Here is a 25,320-nt window from a genome sequence, read left to right on the forward strand (position 1 = left end):
GTTAGGACTTCTGCCCCCCGAACCAGTGCTCAGCTACTGAGTGAGGTACTCAGAACAAGGCGGTTGGAGGAGCTGTTCTGGATTCAGTTTCCGCTGAAAGTCTCGGGACCAGGCAGTCGAACGATGCTCAGTGAAGCCCCAGCCTAACCATGTCACCGGTTTAGCCTGGAAAAGAAGAGAAAGGACAAGAAAACCCGGTAGGGAAACCGGAAACTAGGGTCTTAAGGGGCCAGAATCCGGCGGTGGGGGATGGGGTGGGAAGAGCGGCGAGGGGGCCGGGGGTGGGGTGGGGCCGGGGGTGGGGGGGTGGGGCCAGGAGGACCCTCCTTCTCGGGATCCCGGAGGAGCCTGGCGCGGAGGGGCTCCGGGAGGGAGGGGCCGGCCCGCCCCTCCGCCCGGGGGTCCGGGCCGGTTTCCCTTTGTCCCGGGTGCTCTCCTCCTCACCCCCCGCGCCCCGCCCCTGGCCCCCGGCCCCGCGCGCGGCCGCGGTCCGGGCCCCACCCCTGTGCTGAATATTCACGCCGCGCCGCGCCCCGCGCCCCCCGCCCGGGCCGGCTCCGGGCGCGAGCGCGCTTCCGCCCGCTTTTCCTGCCGGAGGAGGAAAGGGGGAGCTGTTTGCTTTCCTCAGAATACGTTTTCGGTGTCCCGTGTCTCCTCCTCCCGCGCCGCCGCCCCCCGCCCCCCGCCGCGCGCCCGCCTCCGCCTCCGCCTCCCGGTCATCTTTGTCTGGCGGCCTCGCGCTCCGGGCTCCACTCTCGGCGGCGCTGCGGCCCCTACTCCGGGCCGCTCGTGCAGGCGCGCGGCGGGGCGCGGGGCCGGGGCCTGAGGCGCGGGCGACGCCCGGGGGCCTGCCGGCCGCCCCGGCCATGGAGTAAGCGCCGCCGCCCGCCCGCCGCCGCCCGCGCTCGCCCCGCCCGCCGCCCCCGGCCTCGCCCGCGGGCCCGCGCCGCCCGCCGGGCCTCCGACTCCCGGGAACACACCGGAGACCTATTGATTGTGGCTGGTTCTGGGGTGGCAGAAAGGGAAAATGGCGAACGACTCCCCTGCAAAAAGTCTGGTGGACATCGACCTGTCCTCCCTGCGGGTGAGTGGCGGCCGCGGGGCCAGGGCGCGGGGAGCGGGGCGTGGGCAGCCGGGGCTCGGGGCGCGTGGAGCCGGGGCCGCGCCCTGGCCGGCCGGGCGCTCGGGCGCTGCCGCGGGCAGAGCCGCGGGCGCGGCGGCCCCTTTGTCTGCCCGCGTCGGCGGGTGCGGGGCCCGGGGCGCGACCCTCCGCGGGCGGAGGACCCCGACCCCGCGCGCCCCGACTCTCCATCGCGGCCCCCGGGCGCCGGCCACCGCGCCGGGCGAAGCCTGCCTTTTTGGTCGCCGCCCTTTCTCTCCCGCTGCCCCGCTTCTTTTATTCATTGTTGTGCTGCTTTCCGACGCTCACCCCTCCCCTCCTTCTCCTTCAGGATCCGGCTGGGATTTTCGAGCTGGTGGAAGTGGTGGGAAATGGCACCTACGGACAAGTCTATAAGGTCGGTGCGGGCGCGTCCTTTGTTTCCCGGGGACGGGTTGAAACTTCTGGTCCGGGGGCGGCGGCGAGGCTGATGGACGCGCCGCCGCCCGGAGGCCACGCCGCTCGGCCGAAGTTGGGAGAGGGGTCTCGCCTCGCCGTCCCTCTTCTTTTCAGCAGAGTTTATGTTAACATTGGCCCGAAAAGACCCCGTTTCCTGGCTCTTAGATAAGGAAATAAGCTCCACTTTTAGGCATGCACTTTTTTTCCGTAAAATGGGAAAGCATTTTTTTGCATCAGACAACCTACATTTTTTTCCATCTTTCCCAGATCTGGCCTTCGGAGTTGGTGTGTTAATTAAAATTCAGTAGAGGCAGGCCTATGCCTGTGATTATCCCAAACCACTGCCTTGGCCTCCGTGAGAACTGTCTTCGTGTTTCCTCGTTTGAATGCTCGCCAGGCGCCCAGGGAGCGGAGTTTGGTGCTGCCTGGTTCTACTTTATATAAGCAGTATACATTCTACTGATGGGTATATATTTTGGGGAACCAGGGAGGGGTGTGTGTTTGGGCAACAGGAGCAGGAAGAATTACAGTGGGAGGATTATACAGTCTGAATTCCAGGAATAACCTGTTTGACAGGTGTGTAATTGAAACAGAAATGAAGCAGAGCCCAGGAGTGGAGAGGATGCCCAGATTTCACACCCACCCCAGGTCTTTCTCCTTTTTTTTAACATGCCCTCCTCCCGCCCCCTCCCTCCCCCCCAACGGTAAATGAAACTAACAAACCTGGAGACTCTTGAGTGGACCCTGAGTAGCTGACACCTGATGAGACTACCAGTGCTGCTTATTTTATCCAGTGCACATTCTGGAGACTATGAGCAGCTCTGGGTAATGGAGGCGCAGGCCTTGAACATTTGAAACAGAATGTGAAATTCTCCCTGTGCTGATTTGTTTCTTATTACGGAACGCGTTTGCAAAGTTATCTGCACCCGAGAGTGTTTGGTAGCTGTTAGTGCTTTCTAGCTGGGTACAAGGTTGGGATAGGAAAAAAAAAAAAAAACCTTATGAAGCAGGGCTTTGTGGTTTGCTGTGAAGAATTGTCATTGCCTCATTAAAAATGGGGGGAGGGGTTGGAAGCTGACTGTAGACATTTTCTTCGACCACATTAAGTGTTGGATCCCATTGTCTCCTTTTTGCTCTGTGAATAGGGTTTATCTGTCTCTTGAACGCCTCTCCCCAGCCCCAACTTCCCCCTGGCCTGGGCTTTGTACCGGCCTGTGGACTGAACTGGATGGAGTCAGTATTCTTGGGTGATCTCAAGTGAATCAGCATGTGTTTTGGTGGTTAACTGTTGGGGCCGGGGCCAGATTTTTGAATTTGAAAGAGAGCCCTGTGAGCTCAGCCTGCCGGGCTCAACTGAATTTGGAGGCTTTTGGAAAATTTTGGAAAAGATTGTGTTGCAACTCTCTGAGCGGTCTGCTAACTGTCTGAAAGACATTTTTTCTCCTGAGTCCCAGTGTTTGTTTAAGCATCAGTTGGTTTTTTCTAACGCAGTTTTCTGGCCGAATCCAAGTGGTGAGTGTCCTTGTCCAAGTGAGTTAGCCAGAGATTGTTTTTGACCTGGTTATACGGTAGTTGGATTGTTTGCATCTTCTTCTTCGGTCAGCGTGGATGTGAAGGCTGGTGAAGTAAACCAGAAGCCAACGGTCCGTTTTTAAACCGTAAGAGAATAGAGTGAAACCTGAATGTGTCTTAATGGGTTTAGGAGCCAGGGGTTCTTTATGGAAGTAGTTGGGGCAGGTTCACTGCCAAGGGGTTTCCTCTCCTTCCCACTTTGCTTCTATCCCTTCTTCCCCCAGGCTTTTGAGATAGGTTTGCTGAGCACGACATTTGGGGGAAGTCTTGGGGATCCTGGCAGTGACTGGCTCTCTGGCTCTCTCCCTACAAAGTCAGTACAGTTGAGGAGAAATTCTCAAATGATGCAAACCCGAGGAGTTAAGAAATGTGTGCAACAGTTGCATACACTCACGAGGAAGCGTGCTTGATTTTGCTTGCCTCCTGTTGTGTTTTTAAGGAGAATTTGAACTGGAGGCTAGGGAGAGAGAGAGATCACCAGTTTAACATTTACCAGCACGTGACTAATCTGGTTTTGTCTGTAGCCTTCCCTCCTTCCGTCCATTATCTTCACATAAAACCCAGATACCATTTCACCCATAAATACTTCAGTATGTATCTTTTTTGTTTTTTTTTACATACTCTCAATGCTGTTCTCACATCGAAAAAATTAATTTCTTCCTATCAAATGTTCATTTTTTTTAAATTGGAGCATAGTTGATCTGCCGTGTTTTGTTAGTTTCAGGTGTAGAGCACAGTGACTCAGTTTTACATACATATGTAAATACTCTTTTTCAGGTTGTTTTCCCTTTATAAGTTCTTATAAAATATTGAGTAGAGTTCCCTGTGCTATACAGTAGGTCCTTGTTGGTTATCTATTCTGTATATAGTAGAGTGTATATGTTAATCCCAAACTCCTAATTTATCCACCTCTTCCCCCCTTGGTAACTATAAGCTTATTTCAGATGTTCAGTGTGAACATTTTCCTGATTGTCTTGTTTTCTTACTGTCAAGAGAAGCTCTTTCATATTTATGAACTGATCCTGGGAAGTTTAGTCTTAGAGATGGTGTAAGTAGCAGAGACATCTCCATTCTCTTCTCCCTTTAAATGTGTTAATTTCTAGAACCATTTGCATCATGCCTAGGAGTGTGTTTAGGATTTTTGTTGGCATGATTTGCACATGGTGGTTTTGGGATCAGATTATTGACGTACTGTTCCTAAACTCCCGTTAGTGTGACTAGCATCAGAGTGTGGAAAATACTTGGGTCTAATGTGTTATTTATAAAGAAGCTTTTTTTTTTTAAAAAGCATAATTTTAAGTGAAACACCTGTGAGCTGAACAACCTACAGTCCTATTTTCTATTTTTCGTTTTTTCTATGAACTTTTTTTAGTGGTAGTGGTTATTTTTAAAAGGCTAGGCTTATATGAAGTGAATGAGTCGAGAGAGGAAGTTTTCTGAGTTTTGATATGTTGTATGAAGATGGCTTTCTTGGGGATAGTTCATAATTTTCTCCCTCTCTGACAAAAATGGTAAATAGTTTGTAGTTGAACAGTATATTTTAACTTTATCTTTAAAAATACACAGACAGTATTCTGAAAAAATTTATTTTTACTTTAGGTTTTTTGAGAGATCACAGGGAAGGATACACGTAAACGTGAAAAAAATTGTGACTTTCTGTTCAGAGTTTTATTCAGAGTACCATTTATTTATTTTTATTAAATTTTATTTCTTTTTTATTTTTTTGGCTGCATTGGGTCTTCCTTGCACACGGGCTTTCTCTAGTTGTGGCGAGCAGGGGCTACTCTTCGTTGCAGTGTTTGGGCTTCTTAGTGCGGTGGCTTCTCTTGTTGTGGAGCACGGGCTCTAGGCACGTGGGCTCAGTAGTTGTGGCTCGCAGGCTCTAGAGCACAGGCTCAGTGGCGGTGGTGCATGGGCTTAGTTGTTCTGCGGCATGTGGGATCTTTCCGGACCAGGGATCAAACCCGTGTCCCCTGCATTGGCAGGCAGATTAGTAACCACTGCGCCACCAGGGAAGTCCTAGAGTACCATATACTTATAAAAATCATCTATAAGATGATTTTGTGCATGTTGAGTAGATACAGTGAGTTTTAATTATTTTCATCAAAGGGGGACGATGATAATGTGAAAAATCCAAACCAGAAATGATAGGTTAAAGTTAATTTTTGTGTTATTGGAGTCTGTTATTTTTAACGTTTATTTGGTCATTTTTGTTTTTTTCTTGGGGTGGCTACTGTTACTTTGCATTTTGTGATCATTCAGTGGCATTCAGTGACCAGTGTTCCAGAATGCCTTGGCTAAAGGCAGGAAAATCCTGCATCTGGACTGGCGTGGTAGGGGGCCCGAGGGGGAGTTAGGAAGTTGAGAATCCAGCAGGCTGCAGTGCCTGGAGTCAGAGTTTACTCACAGGAGGGATGTATGGAACATCTTGACTCTGACCCTGTCCTTGGAGGAAAGGGCCTTGGTGGGCTGGAGATGTTGAAGGTTGAGGGAGGAGGCTGCTCTAGGCCCTAAGATGGTAAGCAGAGCTGACCTGAGAGTCGGCCACCTGTTAGGCGCTATGCAAATGCCGTCCCCCTCTTTTATTGAAGAAAGGGGAGTGTGTGTGGCCGCAGGGATGAGGGCAACCTTTGGGAATGGCAGGAGGACTTGGGTGTAGTGGGCATCTTGAGGAGGGGTTAATTGTGCTGGCATTGAGGAGCCCCATCATTCCTTGGCACTGAGGAGCCATTGAAAGTTTTGTTGGGGCTGGAGATCCCTGGGAGCCGGAGACAGGCTCAGATGTGGTTTGGGGAGGGAGCAAGTACCTTGGTTGGCCTAGCGCAGTGGTTCAGGAGAGAGGAGGGGCAGGAAAGCCAGGGCAGGGCAGTATTGAGTGTTGAGGTGAATTTTGGGGCTTTCCTCCTTGCTAAATTCACTCCTTCTCTGCTGGCTTTGATGTAGCCCTTTAAATGGGTCCAGTGTTTGCCTGCTGGATTGGGAGGAGCCTTGGGCTCTATGAAAGTGCTAGAATCCCTTTCCATTGCTCAGCAATAAAGTGCTTTGTAAATTGTGTAGCTTTTAAAAATCATCGGGTGTAACATTTGGAGCAAGCACTTAAACTTTGGTGAGGGGGCGTTCTGCAAATGTTGTCTTGTCAGGGTAGCATCTTTTGTTCTTAATTGGAGGTAAAGACACTTGTTTTCCTTAGGAGGAGGAGGGTTGCTCTGCCTCTGAGTGGCATGTACAGACTTGTCCGGAGACACAGAGTTCCTTCATGCTGGAAGGATTCTGGGCTTGGGTTAAGGGAGGGGGGACGAGCCAGCCCTGTTGAACACACATAGGTGTGTGGCTCTCTTAAAAAAATATCAACCCAAACTTCCAAAAACTGTTTTGGCACTAAACTAAACTAGAAAAGTCAAAAGCCTTGCAGAAAAACCAACCACAAGATAAAACCCTGCTCAGGATAGTTTTTTAATTCTTTATGGCTTGAAACTTTGTAATACAGTGTTTATTTGCATAGCTTGCAAACTATTTTGCCTTTTTTCTTAACCAATTTTGGATCTATGCCTATTTCTACATATTGACATTATCTGGGGGCACTTTTGATACAGGTGTGTTTATAGTTTTTTGTGGACTGACCCTGGAGAAGGAAAGACGATTTTTAAAAAAAAATATATCCTGCTTTGGAAATAATGAATCCATGAACAGGTGTGCTAAGCCAGGGAATAATCTAAGGAGTTTCCTTCCCAGGGAACTAAAAATATTATAACTAAAACACATTTTAACCTGGAGATGGGTGTTTTGACACATGCATTTCATACATGGTCTTTTATTTTCTTTGCCGTCTTAGTAAATAAATACTTTAACCTGGTTGTGAACAGCGGCTTGAGCCAAGAAGTTGCCCACCCTCAGAGCAGCGTTTTCCATCTCTCAGCTGCAGTAAATTTAGGATGCCTGTGCTTCTTACCATTAGTAACAGTGTTTTCATTTTTTCTCTATTCTAATGATTTAAATTGGCAGACAGCAGTGCATATAAATGATTGTACAAGTGCACTGCTTTCAAACGCAGGTGGTCCCAGTACAGAAGCAGGACTGTTTCCCAGAGGGCAGCACTGATACATGGTGCCCTGGAAGCTTCACTCCCATCTTATAAAGGAAAATGTGCAGAAGTGCGGACTGCGTGACCATTCACTGTATTTGGAGTCAAGATCTTAACCTACAGTGAGTTCTCAAGATCAAACAATACCTATTTAGAATTTGTGATAGTTTTATAGGTCGAAACAACTTTAGGTCACCACCTTACCTGTTAAAAATCAGTGTTTTAAAAACTTTGTTTCTCCCACAAGTAGCTAAATATAGAGCTAGTGGAACATGGGTCATCCTATAAAGTACTTGCAAGTATTGCAATAATTCCTTTGAATTATTGAACAGATTTTTCATGAATTCAAGTTCGTTTTAATGCTACTCTGAATTATCAGTGTTAAAATATTAAGATATGTTTAATATTTAATTTGGGACCTGGTTATCATTGGGACATGATTATCAAGGGGTAGAGATTCCTAAGTACTTTTGGAAGATTTGATTGACAGTTATTTTGCTCTAATAATATGATAACACAAGAATTGAATCAGGATACATTTTGTGGACTTAAGGAGGGATGACCAGGAAGAGAATGGGACCAGGGTGATGTTACATTTCTAGTGACCAGCATGGCAGCCCAAGGGTCTTAGGTTTTTATGATATTCTGTTAGGAGTCTGGCCCAGTAATAAAGGTCCGCTGGCATCATTCAGAAGAGAAGTGAATGATGTGTTGGCAGGGACTGAGTTGTGAGGCATTGCTTTCGGTAAGAACTTCAAAAGGAAGGACAGAATGATAAACTTTAGGACTTTTCAGGTTTTAAAAACTGGTATCTTAGAATCTGTGACATCTGTGTAGCATTATGAGGAACTTAGAACTAATTTGGGGAGACAAGTTAACCGTACAGGGCAGGTTTTCTGCCACTTAGGGTACTCACTGTGCTGCTACCCGAGCTGGGCCCTGCCTGCATGGTCAGGGTCCACATAGTCGTGCAGGAAGCAGGCAGTGTGTTTACCCTCCAGGAGCACAGGGAAGACGGGGTGGACACAGCATGCCAGATGTGTAACGTCAGGTGTGTAACATCTGATGATGGCTGTGTCTCCCCAGGCCCTCCACCTAGACACAGCCCATGCGCCCGACCCCAGAGAGCTTTCTAGCCTCCACAGGGCTTCTCTGGGCCATAAAATATAGTTCAAACACGTGACTAGAGAAGCGAGGTGAAAAAGTAGACACAGAAAATGCCAGCCTGAGTCTTTAAAAAAAAAATTTATTGAAGCATAGTTGATCTGCAATGTTGTGTTGCATAGCAAAGTCTCAGTTGTGTATATATATAGATTTCTTTTTCATATTATATATACATTCTTTTTCATATTCTTTTCCATCATGGTTTGTCACAGATATTGAATATAGTTCCCTGTGCTATATACAGTAGGACAGTAGGACCTCGTTGTGTGGTTTGTTTTTTTTTTTTTTGGCCATGCCACGTGGCTTGCAGGATCTTAGTTCCCTGACCAGGGATCCAAGCCGTGTCCCCTGCAGTGGAAGCGAGGAGTCCTAACCACTGGACTGCCAGGGATTTCCCAGGACCTTTTTGTTTATCCATTTCTATATACAGTATCCTTTTGTTATTAGAATCAAAGGACATCATGTCACCCTGTCAACTTGCTATAAAAGTTTTTCCACACTTGTCAGTTTCTGTGCAATTACCTGGTTATACCACAGTCAGCAGAATTGCACCTGCAGGAGCCCTGAACTGACAAGAGTCGAGTCTGCGCAGGGCTGTCTCCGAGCCCCTTGGGCTGATGTGTTGCATTAGCAGGAGGATTGGGGGCCTTGTCCACGAGGAGGGGGCAGCTGGAGCCCAAGCTGCTTCAGTCTTTCTGCGGAGTTGGCCCTCAGTCCCTGGGGCACTGCAAGTATCTCAAATGTGGCCAAGTGTTGACAGGTTTTCCTATTCAATTTTTAATCTTAAATAATTATTCTTTTCTTTGAAAAAGAGTTTCATTGAGATATAATTGACATACAATAAACCGCATATATATATATTTAAAATTTATTTATTTATTTATTTATTGGCTGTATTGGGTCTTCATTGCTGAGTGCAGGCTTTCTTTAGTTGCAGTGAGCGGGGGCTGCTCTTCGTTGTGGTGTGTGGGCTCCTCATTGCTGTGGTTTCTCTTGTTGTGGAGCATGGGGTTCTAGGCACGTGGGCTTCAGTAGTTGCAGCACATGGGCTCAATAGTTGTGACTCACGGGCTCTAAAGCACAGGCTCAATAGTTATGGCACATGGGCTTAGTTGTTCCATGGCATGTGGAATCTTCCTGGGGCAGGGCTCGAACCTGTGTCCCCTGCATTGGCAGGCGGATTCTTAACCACTGTGCCACCTAGGAAGCCTGAAACCAACCACATATATTTAAAGTATACAATTTGATATTTTTTATTAGTCAGCATTTTATTAGTCACATTAGTGTGTATATGTTAGTCCCAATCTCCCGATTCATCCCAATTCCCTCCTCCCCCGTTAAATAATTATTAAATTATTAACAAAAGGGAAAAGTCCCCCTTTTTACTTTTTTTTTTTTTTCTTTTGCTGCACTGCAGGGCATGTGGGATTTTAGTTCCCTGACCAGAGATTGAATCCATGCCCCCTGCATTGGAAGCACAGTCTTAACTGCTGGACCAGCAGAGAAGTCCCTTTTTTTTTTTTGTTTTTTTTGAAACCCCCACTTTTATGTTATGGCTTAAAAACTGTCTTTTCATTATATAACAAATAGGCCTTCAAACCGCAAAGTGAGGAATGCACATAGTTACAATCAGATGTCAAACTAAAGTTCTCATATCAAAACTTGGGGTTGTCCTATTTCCAAGAGGCATCTGTTTTCAATGCTTTTAGTTGTTCCATCTGAAATTGACTGCCATATTTCTAAATTATATGCTTACATGGCTTTTTCTTGATTTATCAGTTTTGTACGCTTACTGACTTCTTGTGATGGTGGTTACAGTTCTTGAAGAATTAGCTATTACACTTGCCTCCCTCTCTTAATGAGTATGTCATAATTTGGGATTAAAATAATTGTTTGTATTACACCGTTTATCCCTGAGCCAAGGAATTTAATATGATTACATTTTCTTTATTAAGCACTCCTTCCCCCTTGCATTGCCTTTTTTGTTTGTTTAGATTTCTGTGTACCTGTCATAACTTCCCCCGTCAGGTGCCCTGAAAGTTACATCAAATGCCTAGCAAAATTAAGCCTTTATCAACGGTTTTTCTAAATGCTTAAATGTGTCAGACGATTTATTGTTTCAGATAACCTATAGATTGCACTTTTTTCTCCCTGGAGGGGAGCTGGCCGGGTATGCTCACCCCCACCTTGGTGCATAGCTCTGCTCCTAGACCATCTGTTTCATGGATGCCATGGTCTTTTTTTTCCTTTTTTCTTTTTGGTTTACTGCCTTACTTTCCTGAAGCATATCCTCTAGTAGCCTGTAAGTAAGAGTGTGTGGGGCGTAAAGGTTTTAAGTCTTTGGATGGCCAAAAACGTTTTTGTTCTTCCTTTACATGGGATTTATATGTTAGCTGGTGGAAAATATTCTAGGTTGGATATCCATTTTTCTCCTGGAATTTTGAAGACCTTGCTCTTTTATTTGAGTGTGACCTGCTGTAAACTTCTTTGGGGAAGCTTTTAGGATATTCTCTTTATTCCTATGTTCTTAGATTTTATGAGTGTCTTGTGTTGTCATTTAAAATTGTTTTTTTTCCTTTCCCTCCAAATTCCCTGCCTTCTCTTTCTGAAAGTCCTATTAGTCACTTCTTTGATTTGTTTTCTTATGTTTTCCTCTACTGTTATGTATTTTTTTGTCTTTTTGTTCTACTGTTATGAGATGTCTTTGACTTTCCATTTCAATATTTCTGTTGAATTTTTAGCTTTGTCATATTTTTAATTTATGAGAAGTCCTCTTTCCCAGTTTAAAAAGAAAAACTGCATCTAATTCTTCTGTGAATTTCTCTCTTATCTCTCTGAGGATATTGAGGGTAGATACTGGTATTTTTGTTTGTTTGGTTCTCTTGTGCTTCGGCATTTGTTTCCCCATTTCCTCCAGATTTCAGTTTTCTTATTTGTTTATTTGGGTTATTTATTTATTTATTATTTGACTGCTCTGGGTGGCCTGTGAGATCTTAGTTCCCTGACCGGGGATTGAACCCAGGCCCTCAGCATTGAAAGCCTGGAGTCCTAACCACTGGATGGCTAGGGAAGTCCTGGCTCTTTGTCTTTAAGGCTGAAGATTGTCCTTAAATACTTGGAGATGGGTGACTCTGCTCATATTTGAGTGAGGCACTAGCAGCGACTTGGAGGCTGCTGACTGCTGATACCTCAGGGGAGGGAGCACAGGTGGGCCCAGTACATTCTCATGGATGGGGAGCCCCCTTGCTGAGCAGCTTTACCCCAAAGAAAAGCCCTTCAGCTTTTGGGTAAGACCAACGCCCAGAGGCTTTTCCAGTTTAGAGGCCGTGCATGTGTGTGTTGGCGTCTGGGGCTCGGGTGGAGGAAAGAGGCTAGAGGTGCACCGTCTAATATCTTAGCCTTGCAGCCCTGTGTCCCGCCGCCTTCCCTCCTGTCCTTGCATCTGGAGCATTTTTCCTTCAGCTTCTCCACGGCCTGAACCTCTGGTTTCCTAGTGGTGTTGGAGTGATGCGGGGTGACCACCAGGCTGTGAGGTAGAGAAAAGGGGCCTGGGGTGTTCCGTCACTAAGTGTCCTCTCTCCTGATTTTAGCCTCATACTTCATTTGGTATCAGTTGCTTCCAAATGAGAATCTCCTCAGGGTTCTGTGGGGCAAATTGCCTCACTTTTGGTGTCCTCCTCAGTGGGCACTTAGATTATAACTTTTTTCTTTACTAAGTGAATTACTGCTCCATCCATTTTTTAAGTAGTTTTTTTTCTTTTTAAAAATTTTTATTATTTATTTTCTTTTGGCCACACCTTGCCGCATGTGGGATCTTAGTTCCCTGACCAGGGATTGAACCTGTGGCCCCTGCAGGGGACGCTCGGAGTCTTAACTGCTGGACCACCAGGAAAGTCCCTGCCCCATCCATATTTTAGTTATCAAAACCTGATAGAAATGATCTGTGCTGTCATCTCTTCCCTTTGATCTCTTTATGATTCTGTTTACCTTCCAATTATTTTTATGGGAATGAACCCCCATGACTCATGTGATCAGTTCCCCAGACCTGGAGTCAACTAGACGTTGCATCTTTGATTTTACACCTGCGGATTTGTTCTGGTGTGGGCTACTTTTCATCCAGAGCAGTAACAACAAAAACAGCAATGCCAGCAACAAAAATGGAAAGAGGAGTGGAGCAGTGCCTTAGTGCTGATACTTAAAGTGGGAGATGCAACCCAGGAATGGGGGACAAGGGGGCGGGGCGGGGCAAGATGTGGGGGCCCTGCGGGGTGGACATCCCCAGACGCGCCACTGCTCCCCACCAGCCTCCGGAAGATAGAGATGTTTGTTCAGCAGGTTTGTTTTTTTTTAAACAGCTTTATTGAGGTGCATTTTATGTATCATGGAATTCACCCACCTCAAGCCTGCATTTCACGGGTTTTTAGTAGATGCACTGAGTGGCACAGCTGTCACCACAGATCAGTGTTCAGCACTTCCATCGCCCCAGCAAGATCCCTCCTACCCTTTCACAGTGAACCCCTGTTCCATCCCAGAGCTTCAGACAACCACTCATCTATTTTCTGTCTATAAATTTGCCTTTTTTGAACATTGCATATAAATAAAATCATGCCACGTGTGGTTGCTGGTGTGTGATTCCTTTCACTTTACATAATGCCTCTGAGGTTTGTCCATGCCCGCTGAGTGTGGTAGTTTGTTCCTTTTTATGGTTGGATGGTATCCAGGGTATGGACAGGCTGCATTTTGTCCACCAGTTCACCAGCTGATGGACATCGCAGTTGTTTCTAGATTTTGGCTGTTGGGAGGGGTGCCTTCAGCAGGTGTTTGGGCCTGGCATCCCAGACGCTTTCAGAAGAGCTGCACCTGGGAGCCTTACATAGAAGGAGAAAAGAGGGGGCATTTGTCTGCCTGGGTTTCCCCCTTGCTTGTCAGTATAACTCATCACCTCCTGGTTCTGATGACCCGGCCTGCTGTCTCTGCTTCCCTGAAACCTTTACCTTCCCACTCTCAGTATTAGTCATCACTGCGCGTTAGGTCATTTCTTTAAACATGAAAACAGTTTCTTATCGCGGTAAAGACAAACTGTTCACTATCAGTGAAGTCATTGGTATCAGGAACTAGGCCAAACCGGTTTTTCCTTCTCACATTTTATTGGGGGATTCCATTGTCAGTAGCCAGCCCTTTGCCATGTGATGCTAAAGACTGGAGTTTTCCTTTCTGTCAGACAGAAGCTATTGACTCACCAGGATTTGAAAAAACAGAACAAAACCTATTATCTTTGGTCAGAAGGATGTATACCAAGTTAAATAAACGACTTGTTGCGTTATATGGGGGAATACAATCACTTATTTGATTTTCCTCAGGTGTACCTTTTAGAGTATTTTTTTCATCTTTTGTTCTAAAGAACTTTTATGATATCCTTTATTGGGGGCTTCAGTGCATTTGGATCAAATCTAAATTTAATATTAGTATACTTTGGAAAATTCTTATACTCGGAGGTTTCCTTTTTACCTGCTTCTGGTACTGAGTAATGTTGACAGCCAGAACCCTTGGCCCATCAGTAGCTCTGGGACCCTCTATGTAGTTGCGGTGTAGTTTGCTGACTATTCAGTTTGGAGATCTCAAGTCAAAGACTGAATATTACCTGAGTCAGAGCTGTGCACCCAAGGGACATACGAGCTATTGGGAACTCGAGTCAGGCAGTGAGGATGGCCTGGGGCTGAGGACGTGCACTCAGGTGGCACAGGGTTCACTAGGTGTATTCATTCACCTGTGGGGGCCTGCCTGCCGTTCTAGAGCCTCTCCTGTTTGAACCTGGGCATCTCTGTTTTCTATGTGTCTACATGCTCCTCATCCGTTCTCGTTGCTCCATCCCTTAGTTGCCAGAGAAGACTTGTGGATGTTCAGCTCTTTACTTTTCAGTGACATGGGGGCTTAGTGTCTGTTTTGTGTGTTGCTGTTTGTGAGATGTCTGAGCCTGCTCTGTTAGGCAGCACTCCTCTGCATCCACTGTTACTCCAGAGCTTACTGAGGATGGTGGGGTATGCCGGACACCCCGCGAGGCTCCTTATGGGTGGCGGCGGACAAGGAGAGTGGTCAGCGTGCCCTTGTGCAGCACATAGCCCGCAGTTTGAGGAGGATGATATTGCACATGGGAAAGAGTGGCCTGTGGGAGTGGATAGCTAAGTTGGACCTGATACAGTAGGCAGTGAAGCTTTATGATTTAAACTCAGAGTCTCTGGCTGAGGCAGAGATGGGGGAGGAGCCTTGGAGCTGATGACTCATCATCTTGGTTAATAGAACTCTGTATAGAGATAGGAGGGGTGTGTTGCATTAATTACGGTAATTGCCAACCCCTTTCAGTTTGCCTGGAGCATCTGTCTCTTGGGAGGCCTTGCATCCTGTCTGCTGTGGGCGTGGTGTCCGGACTGTCCTGAGTTAGCAGCTCTCCGTCCAACACCCTCAGCATCCCCATAGAGAGTAGGGTGGGGAGGGCGCTCATCGAACCTCAGGGTGTCCTGTGCGCAGCATGTGGTGTTCATATTTGGAGATGGATGGCCCAGAGACGGGGGACACGTGGTGGGATGGTTAGCCACCAGACCCCTGACCTTAGGGCTGCAAATGACCTCTGTGAAATGGGAGCTATGGTGCACAGACAGCTTTGTGATACTCAGCTTTTAGTAAGTTTCTGGAGTTCAGGTTATACAAGGAAATGATTTCAAAGATGAAGTTTTACATTTCTTTTTAGATGCTGTCTATTTGCATTTTGATAATATAGATAAAAGATAATTTTCTTTTCCTGAGCTTACTAAGTAAAATGGTCTTGTGGGCTTTTCTGAAAAAATTTTAATATTGAGTGAAATATTTCTAACCTGTCTATTCACAGTGGAAAAAGGCCTTTTTAATTGCTAGTGCTAGCCATCAAAATGCGAAAAAATTTTTGTTTTATTTTGTTTAAACAAGGCCTCTGTCAGTCATCAACCCCAAGATTGAATTAGACATTTCATTAGTTTGCTACTCAATTAGCTGAAAATGTATATTCTTCTTTTTACTTATATGAAAAAATAAAATGCTAAATTTTACATAGGGTGTTGATTTTTTTCCTTGATCTTTTTTCTTTTATTGCTTTCTGGCTCTTTCTACTGAGGACTTGGTCTCTTCATTGGTAGTTTGCTCTTTCCCTTTTTTCTTTCTTTTGAATTAAATAATTGAGTATTTTTTGAGATTCCATTTTCTGGCTTGTGAGCTATTATTTCTACTTTGCTGTTTTATACATAACTTTAGGGTTTATAGTACACACTTTTAACCTATCACAGTTTACCTTCAGGTGGTAAATACTTCATATGTAATGTAAGAGCATTACAGTAGTATCACTTTCGTTTCTCCGTGCCTGGCCTTATACAGTACTTTTGTTATATATTTTACTTTTATATATGTTATAAATCTCAAAATATGTTGGTACTGTTCTTGCTTAGTCAGCTGTCTTTTAAAAAGATATAAGTAAGAAAAAACCCTAATACATCTACCCGTGTGGTTATTAGCATTTCTGGTGCTTTTCATTCCTGTTGTAGATCCATGTTTCTATCCAGTACTATTTTCCTTCTGCAGGAAGGACTTATTTTTTGTAGTACAGGTCTGCTGGGTGATGAATTCTTTAAGTTTTTGTGTGTCTGCAAATTTTTTGTGCTTTTGTTTTTGAAAGGTATTTTTGCTGAGTATAGAATTCTGGATTGCTGGGTTTTTCACTGCCCCCCCCCCCCCCCCCCCCCCCCCCCCCGTCTTAGAGATGTTACCCCACTGTCATCTCACTTGCATTGTTTCTACTGAGAAATCTGCTGTCCTTATTTTGTTCCTTTGTACACATTTTTTTTTTTCTTTCCTGACAGCTTTTAAGAGTCTCTTTTTATCCCTGGTGTTGAGCAATTTGGTTACTATGTGCCCTGCTGTACTTCTCATGTTTTTTTGTGCTTGGGGTTTGGGAGCTTCTTGGATCTGTGCGTTTAGAAGTTTCATAAAATTTGAAAAATTTTTGGTCACTGTTTCTTCAGTTCTTCCCTCCCTCCCCCACTTCTCTTCCCCCTTTTTAGGCTTGGGGGGGACTCCCAATGAATGTTTATTAGGCCACTTGAAGTTGTCTTGCAGCTTGCTGATGTATCTTTTTTTTTTTCCTTTTGGGCTTCATTTTGGTTAGTTTCTTTTGCTGTGCATTCATGTTAACTTATCTTTCTTTTTCGTTGTTGACTCTGGCATTAATCCCATTCCATGTATTTTTCATCTCTGATTTGCATCTCTAGAATATTTGGGTGTTTTAAAAATATTTTCTAGGTCTCTACTTTTTGAACATAAGAATACAGTTATAATAGTTGGTTCAGTGTCCTTGCCTATAATTTTAATATCTGTGTCAGTATTGGGTTGGTTTCAATGGATTGTTCTCACTATTGGTCATGTTTTCCTGTCTGGTAATCTTTGCATGGATGTGAGACATGAATTTTACCTTGTTTGGGTGCTGAGTGTTTTTCTCTTCATATAAGTATCCTTGAGCTTTGTTCTGGGATGCAGTTAAGTTACATGGAAATAATTTGATCCTTTTGTGTCTTGCTTTTATGGTTTTGTTAAGGAGATCTGAAGTAGTGCTCAGTCTAGAGCTAGTTATATCCCACTGCTCAGGCAAGACCTCTGAATTCTCAATTCCCCATGATTTATGAGTTTTTCCACTTGTTTAGTGGAAACAGACACTATTTCCATCCCTATGTGAGCACTCACAGTGTTCCTTCTAATTCTTTTGAATGTTCCCCCCCCAGCCTTGGGTAGTTTCCTTTGCATGTGCTAATCATTACTTGGATGAATATACAGACGACCCTTTGCAGAGCTTGGGGGTTCTTCTCTTTGTGTAGCTCTCATTTCTGGTATTCTTACTGGAACTCTAGCTGTCTTGGTTTACCTGTACTCTTAGCCCCTGCTCCTCAGTCTGCTGAGCTCTGCTTGGGTTTCCTCTCCCTGTGCTGTGCCCAAAAGCTTTTAAAGGGAGTAAGTCGGAGTAAGTCCAGGCAGTTGTACGACTCATTTGTTTCCTATGTCAGGGATCACTGTTCTTCATTGCTTGAATGTCTTAGTTTCTTGAAAATCTTTGTTTCATGAATTTTGTGTAGGTTTGTTTTGGTTGTTTCAAGTGGAAAGGTAAATCCAACTTGTTAACACCATTTTGGCTGGAAGTAGAAGTTCAGTGGTATGTATGTCCATACTGTCTCTTTATTTATCATTCATTCATTGGGGGCATCAGCTACATGATAAACTGAAAACAACCCCTCCCCCACTTCTTTGATGGGAATAGTGGGGAGTAGGAGGAGAAGAACCTTAGATTTCAAAAACACCAAAAAGAAAAAAAGGATTTATTGAGATGTAATCCAAGCATCACACTGTTCACCCAATTCAGTGGCTTTTAGTATGTTCCCAGAGTGATGCAGTCATAGCCACATTTTAGAACATATTCTTTGCTCCAGAGAAGAAACCGAATATCACCACCTTTCTCCTTTCCCCCACCTCGCCCCCAGGCTACTACTAATCTACTTTCTATCTCTATAGATTTACCAGTTTTGGACATTTCATATAAATGGAATCAAACAGTATGTGTTCTGTGAACACTTAGCATGTGTTCTAGGTTCATCCATGTTGTACAGTAGTATGTATTGGTACTTCATTTCTTTCTGTTGCAGAACAATATTCCATTGAACGGATGTACCAGTTTTATCTGTTATTCAGTTGATGGGTATGTGGATTGTTTCTACTTTTGGACTATTAGGAATAACGCTGCTATGAACATTTGTGTGCAAGTTTTTGAATAGACTGTTTTCATTTCTTTTGGATGTATATCTAGGAGTAGAATTGCTTCTACTGTCATGTGGTAATGCTAACCTTTGGAAGAACTGCTAAACTGTTTTCCAAAGCAACTGGACCATTTTACATTCCCACCAGCAGTATATGAAGGTCTTGGTTTCTCCACCTCCTTGCCAATACTTGTAATTATTTGTCTATTTGATTATAGCCATTTTAGTGGTATCCCACTTTAGTGGTTTTGATTGCTTTTCTGTGATGACTAGTGTTGAGCATCTTTTCATATGCTTGTTGGTCATTTGAATATCTTTGGAGAAATGGTATTCAGATCCTTTGCACATTTTTTTAAATTGTGTTGTTTTTTTAAAGTTTTTGAGTTGTAAAAGTTCCTCATATATTCTAGATACAAATCTTTTGCCAGATGTATGATTTGCAAAAACTTTCTCCCATTCTTTTGAGTTGACTTTTCACTTTCTTGATGGTGTGCTTTGAAGCACAGACGTTTTTAATTTCGATAACGTTCACTTTATTTCTTTTGTTGCTTGTGCTTTTGGTGTCATATCTAAGAAACTACTGCCTAAGCCAAGATTAAGAAGATTTACTCCTGTGTTATTTTATATTTTATAGTTTTAGCTCTTATGTTTAGCTCCTTAATCCAGTTTGAGTTAATTTTTGTGTAGAATGTGAAGTAGGGGTGCAGCCCTTTCATTTGTGTGTGGATATCCCGTGGCCCACCACCATTTGTTGAAAGGACAGTCCTTTCCCATTTGGACTTGCCAAAAACCAATTGACCTTAAATGTGAGCATTTCTGAACTCTCTTTTTTCTTTCTTAAATTTCTGGACTCAATTCTGTTCCACTGATCTCAGTATTTATCCTATGCCATTGGAAGTGCAGAGTCTCAACGACTAGACCTCCAGGGAAGTCCCTGTGGTGTCATTTTTACAAACTTTCACACACTAACAAGTATAGAATATTTGTGTGACCCTGCCAGCCACCAGGCAAGAGGGACCATGTGTTTGGACTATATGATACTGAGAGACTACTGTTATTTTGGAGGGACTACTTGTTAATAAAGGCAACTTGATAGCCAAACAATAAAAAAAATTTATCCTATGCTGGTACCACAGTGTCTTGATCACTGTAGCTTTGTAGGAAGTTTGAAAATTGGGAAGAGTGAGTTCTCCAAACTTGTTCTTCAAAAGGACCTACTGATTGTGCTAATGTTTTTACTAATGACTGACCCTGGCACATACTTTGAAGATGCTTTTTGGGCACTTGACACAAGTTTTGTGAATTGGGACTTACTCCTCTCATGATGAAAGATTTGCTGTTTTGCAGACTAATGTCTTTCATACCCATGTCCACATAGACAGTAGACTCCCCCACCCCCACCCTCCTTTATTTGTGAGAGAACATCTAGAGAGAGTCTCGATTCCTCTTCTTGCAAATGCATTAAGGAATAATTTGATAATGTCTGTGATTTTTTAGAAATCTTTATAAACTAAGTACCATATAACACAGAAGAGGAAAAAATAAAACATGGAAAGAAATAGAACAAAGTCAAGCTATCTAGATATGAAATAACTACCTAGATTATTTTATCATTTCTTATGAAATTTTCACTGTAAAAAGTCTATTCCAGAATATGTACAAATTACATACCTAGGTAACATACCTGTCATTATCAGAAAAGTATAGAGAAATGTGTTTCTTAAGGAAGATCAAAGACTCTGGTCCCGAACCACTAAGAAATAGCCTTGCACCGCAAGAGTTGATTAAGAAATTTCTCTTAAACCAAAATCTTTGGTATGCTTACAATATTTCATCTAGGAGGAAAAATGTGCATTGCTAGCCCAATATTTTGACAGTGATAAGTGGAAAAATTCCTACCTCCCATCACCGGAAGTAACGAATACCAAAGGATTTTTTCATCGCAGTTACAATCCTGAAATTCAGCTGGCCTTGGGACAGAGCAGGTTGGTGAGTATCTTTAGGAGCCTCACTCATATGATACAGATAAATTCAAATCCAACCCAGGGTGATGCTCTAAGAAACAATAGTGACTTCAGGGCACGTTGGAAATCTGATGGTGCTACGTAAACACTAAATTATGGTCTTATCAGATTTAGTTCAACACTTACTATTCTTAACTCTCAAAACATAGTTTTTATTTAAGTTTTTAAACTGCTCGTTTATAAATATTAGCAAAAGAGGAACTACCCAGAACGCAGATTTCACCCGAGCAACCTGCTCAGGCTTAAATTACAGGGAAGGAAGGTTTTACTAAAGTGCATTTCCTCTACTTGTGAAGAAATTGTTGAGAAATGAACTTTAACTCTGAGAAAATTATTCCATCTCTCTACAGCGTGTTTATGCTTAAGGGACATAATTATCTTGATTTCAGATGAGGTTCTTTGAAGAAAGAATCCGCTCAAGAAAGCCCCTCTCCCCCAAAAAAGAGTGTAAGAAATATATTCCACAGCTGTCCTGTAAGTAATCATAAGAACTCTGCTTTCATCAGCAAACCATGGGAAAACTGTTTCCTCTGAAATTCATCACTGATATCAACCAACCCTGAATAAGAATGGAAGTTAAAACTCCTTTTAAAAATCATTTGCAGAGTTCATTTGATTGTTCTGATAATTATTTCCAGAATAATGGAATGCTTGTTGAATGTTGGGACTGTAAGGAGGCTTGAAGATTATCTACTTTGGTAAAAGAATGGATCTAAAATTTGTCCTGAGAGGCTCCAGACCCCTTCCCAAATCAGAGGCCTTGTCAGTCACAGAGATGGGACCAGAACCCTTCTTCCTAGTTAAAAATCAGTTAAAAAAATTACTTGCCATGCAACATTTCTTCTAGGATTCTTCAGTAATTTATTCATTTTTCAGAGAATGTGATAAAAATATGGGTCCATGAGAACCATAAGAAGAAATGTGAGTGAACTGCATACCTGTACTAGTTTGCTTGGGGTCCCATATGAAAATGCCATGGACTTGGTGGCTTAAACAACAGACATTTGTTTTCTCATGGTTTTATCAGCTAGAGGTCCAAGATAATGGTGTCGGCAGGTTTGGTTTCTGCTGTCTGGCTGTGCCCTCACATGGTCTTTCCTCCTGTGAGTGCCTCCCTGGTGCCTCATATTTCCTCTTAGAAGAACACAAGTCAACTCTGACAGTCTCATTTTCATCTGCTCACCTCTTTAAAGGTCCAAGTACAGTTTTGGATATCGTGGAAGATTCCATTTTTCGGCATTGAGGTGGAGAGAGAATGCTGACCTTTTTAATATCTTCATTTTACAGAAAGGTCTAAACACCCATTAATTGCAGTGTTACCACATGTTCTGTTTTACACCTGGGAGTAAGGATTTTTGATCCATGTGTTTGAATGGGATGATAATTGGAAAGAGGTTAATGAGTCCTATGCTGGCTGTGGTTTTAGGTGCTCAGGTGCCTTGATTCATGGCAGTACCAGATCTGCTTTTCTTAGCTCAACAGGAAACGAGAGTCGGCCTGGAGGAAGTCATGCATCCCCAGCTTGTACTGTGCAGGCTTCTCATTGGCTCTTTGGGAGAGTAAGTGAAGTTTACTTCCTTCCCTAAAATGCTGATTATGAAGGGGAAATGAGATCCATCTACAGGTAAACTAACCAGATTGTTTCTGATGTTTACATATCAGAAGATGAAGTTTGAAGATGAGTTCCAGCTCTTAGGGAGAATAAAACAAATGGGATTTGAGGGTTAAGTGCCCGAGGTTAAGGCTCTCTTATGATGCTTAATTTCTTTGCATGAATTGATTTTTCGTTTCAGTGAGTCAGACACATGGGGAGTGTCTGGGTTACGCGCATTCTGCAGTGTCGAGGATATTCTGCAAACTGATTTTGGTGGCTTTAGGAAAGAATCAGGAAAGCTCAGTGAGGGCTCATTAGCCTTTGACACAGTAACGTGATCATATACATTAGTGGAAATGGACAGGTGAAGATGCACGAGAGAAAAAATGCTGACGTTGGAGGCTGGACGGATTTGTGGGAGTTTTGGAACCAATATGATTTATTTGAATTAGTAAAGAGGGGATATCTTGACGGTGTGTTTAGAAAAGAATAGCCACCTTGACTACCGACTCCATGAGTTTTTTTGTATATATATTTCCTCATTTTTATCCTTATTTCACATATGAGTAATTTGTACGGTGGAGTAATTTGCCTATAGTCACACAGCTGGTAGGCAGTGGAGAATCTAGGCATTAAGGCCTTTCAGTCTTGACTTATTTAGCACTTATCATTTGCCAGACTGTTGCCCAGCGTATTGGCAGGTTGGGTCGATAGGCAAGATGTGACCAGGAGGGAGGGCTTGAGGCCCTGAAAGACGGTGGGAGGAGGGGCGGGTGTGAGTGGGGGTGGGGTTGAGGGGCAAAGAAGGGCAGAAGTTGCCAGCCCTGAAGGTTTCCTATCCCCCCAGTTTTCTGTGCCTCATTTGGTGCTTCTCAACCTTGTGTGCTCTTGAATCAACTGGGGAGCTTGCTTAACCTGCAGATTCTCAGTCAGCAGGTCTGGGATGGGGCCCGAGAGTCTACGTTTATAATGTGAAGTCTATGTTTCTTCCTGGTGATGCTACAACATCTTCACACTTCGAATACTAAGGACCTAGTAAGAGGTTCCCGGAGGAAGTGCTGGTGGTTGGCAGCTGATTTAGACATGACGTTGGCCCACAGCTCTTAGGGTGGCTTAGTTGGTCTGGGATTATTTCTGATCTGTGTGGTGGTGTCAGGTGTCTTGTGTCGATGATTTTGGGAAGGGACCGTAACTTTCCGTTGGGATCCTAGTCTACGCATCACAGGATGTGGATGTAGGGAAGGCTTCTAGAGATGCCATAGCTCGACCCCAAAGGTGACAGGTAAGCAGCCTGGTCAGGACTAGGGTCCCAAAGAGCTGGAGTGTCCTCCCCCCAGCCCCCGGGCTGTCCTCTCTGTCTGAGTTGAAAGCAGTGCGGTGGGGTGCTGCCCCTCCCACTCTGGTGATTTGATGACATGATAAAAACCAGAATGGGAAACTGATGATGACCCTCATTCTGTTGCAAGTTGTAGTGCATTTCCTGGCACAACAGGAAGTGTTGCAGAGAGTGAGTGAAAAAGGGAATGAGCTGAGTTTCTGGGTGAGGTGGTCGATGGGGACAGTAACTGAGCCCTGGTTCAGGTTTGCAGTGAACGTAGACTCCGCCGGTGCATTGGGGGGAGGGTGCTGCAGACCCCAGTGCAGGCCTGCCAGATGGCTGCTGGGCTTTGAGTTGGGGGTGGGGGGCAGGGAGGCAGGTGTGAATCAAGTGGAGAACTTGCTTTTTTGTTCTTGATCACATGCTCTCTTGCAAATTGGGGAACAGGCAGTAGACAGTGTCATTGTTGGAATAGAACATTCAAAGGCCTGGCTTCGAGCAGAGGGCAGTTCTGGAAGGGGGGCCAGTGGATGGAGGGTGGGCACAGCCTGGAGATTTAAAGTGAGTGCTGTGGAGAAAAAACGAGGGAAGAAATGGGTGTGGACAGAGAGATGTGAGGCACAGTTGTCCTTAAGCGTGTGTCTTTTGTGGGGATAATGGGTGAGGCCAGTTGGGTTTTATTATGTTGGTGTCTCAGAATCATAGGATGGCAGTTCTGGCAAGAATTTGAGAGAACCTCTAGTCTTCCTCCCTCATTTGCCCAGAAAACCCCCAGAGAGTTGGAGGGAACAGTGGCTTACAAGGTGAATCAGCCCAGGCATGGAGGAGATTGCCAAAAGGGCTTTGACGTTTTTGCCTAAAATGACTTGTTGACACTCTCGCTTTCTCTCATCTTACTCATTTTAAAAAAATACACTTTTACTCGGTGACTGTTAGGTGCAGGCACTGTGATAAACATGGTTCTTTTTGTCATGTTCCTTTGACTTTTAGATGGTGCTTCCTGAAAATTGAGATATTCAAGCTAATTCCTACAGTCCTCTTGTTACTGTTTGCTTAATATGAGAATAATTACTAGATTTGTCTGTCTTAGGCTTTAATTTGTAAAGCAAGTGGAATTATAGCAGAATTTCTGGTTTTGGCAGAATTAATATCATAGTTTGCAGTTTGTTGCATCACGCCAGTCTTTAGAGAACAACATTTTTAATACTCGGTTTTTCTCTGCATCACATTAATAAAAACCATATTTAAAATTTTGTCCTTTGAAACCTCTGTACTCTAGCTGGATTGCCCTCAGCACTGATCACTGGAACTTTCCTACCAGAAATTGAGCTCTCCCAGCTATCTGAAAAGGACAGACTGACGCTCCCATCTTACAGATAGGCCTTTGAAATTTAATTTCCACCTTAGAACATGTCAGTAGGCTCTGCAGTTAAAAAAAAGTAAAACCTAAGTTGTCAGTATTTCATGGGAGACATTGAGAGAAAGGTAACCTTTGAAGCAGCCTTGAGAATCCAGACCCTGCTTCTGAGGGGGTGGGGGGCTGGGTGGCTGCCATGGGGAGTCTGAAGGAAAGGGGCTTGGGTTCTCACCCTCACGCTCCTGAGAATCACGTGGGGAGCTTCTGAGCCTCACCCTGAAGCAGTGGGTCCCGGCCTGGCCTGCACGTCACAGTCACCTGGGAGCCAAAACACCTGGTAACTGTGCTGAATCCCCAGAGACTCAGGCTGGCTGGCAGTGGCGGGGGTGGGGGGGGTCCACTCTCCCAGGTTATCCTGACGAGCTTCCAGTTCTAAGCTGACCAGCTTGGTCCACACTGGCTGCTGGGATTGGTCAGTTTCCACCCTGGGCTTGCTCTGCTGGCTGTTGGATTTGGAAGTCCTTTGTGCCATTTCCTCCCCTTATTGTTCCCTTTGCTAAGCGTCATTTATAATAACTCAGTTTGGGGGGACACAGGTTCAGTCGATTGTGGAAGTTTGCTTCTTCACTAGTTTGATAATTGAGAGGAAAAGGTAAATCATAGTCTGTTTTTTTTTTTTATTTCCTTTTCACTCCCCCCCCCCCCCCAATCACCCTGTATGGAAAGGTCATGAATTACTATTAATTTTTTGAATGGCTTCGTTTTCAACTATTACATTGGAGTTCTTCCTTTGGGAATTTGTTGTTAATTTTCGTGGTTTGTGTAGACTTC

At 44.3% G+C, this 25,320-nt stretch overlaps 1 protein-coding gene across 50 annotated transcripts in view; it reads left to right on the forward strand.

Moving 5' to 3' along the window:
* The first annotated feature begins 639 nt into the window (after window positions 1-639).
* The window catches only part of MAP4K4 (mitogen-activated protein kinase kinase kinase kinase 4), a 173,135-nt gene continuing 148,454 nt past the window's right edge, over window positions 640-25,320 (forward strand). For 4 of the 50 annotated variants that reach the window (XM_057742580.1, XM_057742602.1, XM_057742575.1 and 1 more), the window contains exons 1-2: window positions 680-1,084; window positions 1,452-1,517. In XM_057742580.1, the coding sequence (XP_057598563.1) occupies window positions 1,028-1,084; window positions 1,452-1,517 (123 nt within the window). In that variant the 5' untranslated portion in view covers window positions 680-1,027. Of the gene's footprint in view, window positions 1,085-1,451; window positions 1,518-25,320 lie in introns of all 50 variants that reach the window. The other 46 variants (XM_057742569.1, XM_057742563.1, XM_057742599.1 and 43 more) reach the window with 27 other exon arrangements.

This window comes from Hippopotamus amphibius, chromosome 7, assembly GCF_030028045.1.
Source record: "Hippopotamus amphibius kiboko isolate mHipAmp2 chromosome 7, mHipAmp2.hap2, whole genome shotgun sequence".
Classification (NCBI taxonomy): Eukaryota; Metazoa; Chordata; class Mammalia; order Artiodactyla; family Hippopotamidae; genus Hippopotamus; species Hippopotamus amphibius.